Below are 4737 nucleotides of genomic sequence, written 5' to 3'. Positions count from 1 at the left end.
GAAAATGGGATGGATTTAGAAAAAAAGTTCTAAAAACAGAAAATCCCCGCAAAGAAAATATAATTTTGATGATAATAGATTTGATGCGGATATTATAAGGTTTTAAAAGTTTTGGGTGTCTGTGTTAGTGTATAGAGAAGGATAAAGAAGCAGCCCTGTGAAAACATGAAAGTGAGAAGGAACCATAGGAAAAGCTCCTATATCCCAAGCAAGGCTGAGCGGCAATTTATTTCGTATTTGGTGGAAAGGGTTAATATTTCAGTGGCCAAAGTCTGGGGTAGCCCAGCAGAAGCTAAACTCTTAAATAAAACGAAGAAAGAAAACAACACTATTATTAAGGAAAAGGAATGAATATAGACAAAAATAACTTTATGAAAAATGGGAAATCCCTTGAAAAAATAAGTTATAAAATAAACCAACACTGAAGACTAAAAAGAAGAGGATTTTTAAAGATAAATTGGCCCCTGATAATTAGGTACAAGCTCTCTGTCAGGGGACAAATGGTGAGATATCTGATACGGAGACGAAACCAACACTGAAGACTAGAAAGAAGAGGATTTTTGAAGAATGCAAGGCTTAACTCTCCAGCTTGGATGATGCTTGGAATAATCTGGAGGACTGGTGCTGCGATGGAAGAAACCTGTCAGATTCTAGTATGCTTTGTACCTTGATGGGGTGCACAAAGCCTTTGTCAAGTGCTATTTCGCCCCACTTTTCCCTAGATTATTTCAAGTCAGTTCCCCCCATTTTGTAAGTTAGTTCGCCCCATTCCGGAAAATCGGGGAAAAATCGGACAAGTCAGCTCACCCCATTTTGAAAAATAACTGAAGTTAGGTCGCCCTACTTTCATTTTGCAATTCATGTCGAATTATGAATTAGCATCTTATGAATTATCTTTTTCTTAGGAGTGTCTTTACAGAATTTCATCTATGATCATTTGTTCCACTTAATTATTCCGATTATTTGAATTAATCACGATTTCAAGATATGACTTATGTTTGTTTATTAGTATTGTTTTTTTTTTATTGAAAGATGATGTCACTCGTTATTCAATCATATGAAACATATTGTAACATTTTGTAAATAAAGAATATGAAGTGTATAAATTGATTTTATTTACTTCCTTCCATTTTATTGAGAAAAAGAATATTACCTGAGGATTTGTGCCCACCTTTACGGTGGCGATTACATTACAGAAAATTTAAGAGAAGAAGGTAAGAGGAGGATTAAGGAAAATGACATGTAAAAGACTAAATTGTAATTTTTTTTTAAATGGGGATTAGGTAGTAACTTCGAGAGAAAGGTAAGAGGGTAGGATTATGATGGAAATGGTAAAGAAAAAGGGGCCAAAAATCGAAATGGAAATTAGAAATAGTGATGGTTGTCCAATACAAGAAATTATTCCAAAGAAAGACCATGGAGTATCCATGTTCTTCTTGTGGCCGTGAAGTGAGGGCACAGCAGCAAGCCTTCCTTTGTGATGAGTGCGACCTTTGGTGCCACAGAACCTGCGGCACCAACATCACACAAAAAGAATATAGGGCAATCACAAAAAATATCAAACAAGGTCACGATTTTGATTGGATTTGCCCTTCTTGCCAATCTAAGGTTAGTACGATATTTTATTTGCAAGTATGAAATATTTCTGAAAATGTCAAGGACCGGGCATAGCCCAGCCCTTTAGCTTAGTACTTGAATAAAATAAATGTGCTTATTTAATCATAAAATCCCTTTCCTTTTTTTTACATAAAATAATTTTTTTCAGCTTGTGGCCGTTGGTGTGGAACCTATCTATGTGTTGACTTTAGAAGAGGAAGAAAGAGACGAATATGAAGAGGAGTTGGAAGGAGCCGTTGGTTGTGAAACTATTGAAGTGCTGCCTATTGAAGAATATGATGAGGAGTTGGAAGGAGCCGTTGGTTGGGAAACTATTGAAGTGCTGCCTATTGAAGAATATGAAGAGGAAGAAGATATAGTTATATTTGGTGGCGAGGTTAGTATTATTTATGTTAATGCTGCTATAAAGTGTTTTCATCTTGATGCATAATTTTTTTATAATAATTTTTTTTTATTTTTTTTATTTATTTTTTTTTGTTGTTTTTTTTCAGGTTGTGGATGACGAAGATGAAGTTCAAAATGAAGCCGAGTGCTCTGAAATTGTTTTGCCCCCCTTAGAAGTCCCCATTAATGTCCAAGAAATTTCTATCGATGATGGCATCCCACAATCAGAAGTGCCGCCAGAAGAAATCATCTACAAAAAAACAAATACTGGGCGAGATGGAGCTCTGCAAGTAGTGGACTCTCATGGGTATATAGAAAGTCATAATATGCTTATTTTTATGATATATTTATATATTATGATATATATATATATATATATATATATATATATATATATATATATATATATATATATATTTAATACTCATTTGGAATGGCTTTACCTTTCAGCTACACCTATAACAAAAAGAGGACCACACAGAAGGGGAAGGTTTGGTGGCAGTGTAGCTTACGGAGTAAAACAGTAATATGCAATGCCCAGGTTGCAGAAAACACTGATGGCAGTTTTCAACGTAAAGGTCCCGACCATACTCATGCTGGAAAACCAGGTGCAATGCAGAATTTGGAGGCCTTAGAAAAAGGCTTGAAACTTGCCAAGGAAGATTACACCAAGTCTGGCCTTTCCATAGCTGAGCAGGTCCAAAGAGGTTAGTAAATAAGTATTTTTATCAAATATTCATATATATTCATATATAATTATGTATTAAGAAAAATATTTACTAAATATTATTATTGTCTTCTCAGACATAGGGTACAGTGGTCCTGGGATGACTAACCCTCAGTATTTGGCCAGGACATTAAATAGGCATCGAGCAAAGAGCCGCCCCAAACATCCTCGCTCGTTGGATGATTTGGTTATCCAAGATGAACACATGCCAGCTATCCTTCATTCTACTGATTTTTGGATTAATGGCAGGCGGCACATCATGTTGTATAGCGACAACCAGCTACACTTGCTGCAAAATGCTCGTGTATGGTATGTCGACGGTACGTATAAGGTAAGTTGCGAAAAAAATTTTGAGTTTGCTAAAATGGATAAAAATATATATAAAAATACAAAAATTTAAGCCAATGTTAATCTTGTAATTTTTCTTTTTTTTTTAGCTGGTTCGTGAACCTTTTAAACAACTCTACTCAATTCATGCATATGTCCGCTCGGGGGAGTGTGTTAAGCAAGTGCCTCTTTTATTTTGTGTGATGTCAGACAGCAGGACAGTAGACTACAGGGCTCTTATTCAATCTATACGTGAAGAAGTCCAAGAACTCAAAGTTGAAGAGGTCATGGCTGATTTTGAAAAGACTGTCTGGTCTGCTTTCCGCAAAGGTAATTAAAGTTTCATTGCATGTGGCAAATCGTTTTATGCTGCACTATTATATTACTATAAATGATATTATATTGTACTAATATATCATTATTATTATTTCCCACTAGAGCTGCCTGACATTACCATGAAAGGCTGCTGTTTCCATTACACCCAAGCTATATGGAGAAAGGCACAGGCAGTAGGAATGCAAAAGCTATATAAGGATGATAGGGCCACTCGAAGTTTCGTCCAAAAACTTATGGCACTGCCACTGTTACCGGCTGAACACATTGTGTAAGTCATATTACATTGCATATTTATTCATAAATTCATCCATTTATAATATATCTACTATGCATTTATGCAATTATCTAACTAATTTCTTGTTTTCCTTAACAGACCAATTTTCGAGCACCTGCTAGAAAATTCGACAACAACAGCACCCATGAAGGAATTGGCTTCATATGTAAAGAAAAACTGGATAGAGAGCTCTGTTTGGCCCCCCGAGACTTGGTAAATATATTTTCATTGAATTAGTTTTATTTCTGAGGAATGTTTGCTGAGATAGTGATTCTAGATATAAGGTTCAAATTTATGATTTTTTAAATCATGATTGTGTTATAGAGATATTTACTTTAATTCAAGCGAAACACCCAAATGTCTACCGACCTGTTTTCTCTCTTAGTTATTTCAATGTTTTTTTTTCTTTCATAATCAATTACAGGTCAGTGTTTTACCGTCCAGTTAGGACGAATAATACAGTTGAAGGATGGCATGGTCGCTTGAACAGACGGGCAAACCAAAGTGGGTTGCATCTCTATAGATTGTTTGAGGTTCTTGGGGATGAAGCAAAAAATGTCGACTCCAGTCTCTCCCTATTGCGAGAGGGGAGGATTATGCGATGCCAACGCAACCAGTATAAGTAAGTTATTTTTTATAAGTTATTTTTCAAATTCAAATATATTCATAGATTTTTTTCTTATTCGTTGCAACAAGCATAAATGAAAAATCAGAAATAATTACTTTTTTTCTTCAAATTTCAGGAATGTCCATCGTAAGCTGTTCGCGGCCTGGGATGAATACGTACGTCACCAGGACTATACTTTGACCCAGGGACTCTCTCTCCTCCGTAGGGTGATGGGGCTCTACACTCCTATGGAGATGTGATGTGATTTTTTTTTATTATAGGCCTATTTTGCTATTTTAATTTGTCGAAATAAATTTACTCAAATCCTTTATTGTTTCAAGTAGCCCTTTTTCTAAGTTAAAAATGTCACCATATGATATCTAAGGTAATTTCTATGATGGGCTATCTACAATCAGTGTTAAAAAGTAAACATCACGGCCACACAGGAGCAGGTTGTAAGCAAGT

General features: G+C 35.5%; 1 protein-coding gene across 1 annotated transcript; it reads left to right on the top strand.

The window, feature by feature from the left end:
- Window positions 1-2149: 2149 nt before the first annotated feature.
- LOC137632595 (uncharacterized) lies at window positions 2150-4108 on the top strand. Its single transcript, XM_068364631.1, has 6 exons — window positions 2150-2308; window positions 2452-2708; window positions 2806-3059; window positions 3166-3385; window positions 3494-3659; window positions 3765-4108. The coding sequence occupies exons 2-6, from the start codon at window positions 2615-2617 to the stop codon at window positions 3880-3882; spliced, it is 852 nt and encodes a 283-aa protein (XP_068220732.1). The 5' UTR covers window positions 2150-2308; window positions 2452-2614; the 3' UTR covers window positions 3883-4108.
- Window positions 4109-4737: the final 629 nt, after the last annotated feature.

Source organism: Palaemon carinicauda, chromosome 3 (assembly GCF_036898095.1).
Source record: "Palaemon carinicauda isolate YSFRI2023 chromosome 3, ASM3689809v2, whole genome shotgun sequence".
NCBI lineage: Eukaryota > Metazoa > Arthropoda > Malacostraca > Decapoda > Palaemonidae > Palaemon > Palaemon carinicauda.
This window is presented reverse-complemented; position numbering and strand designations above follow the sequence as displayed.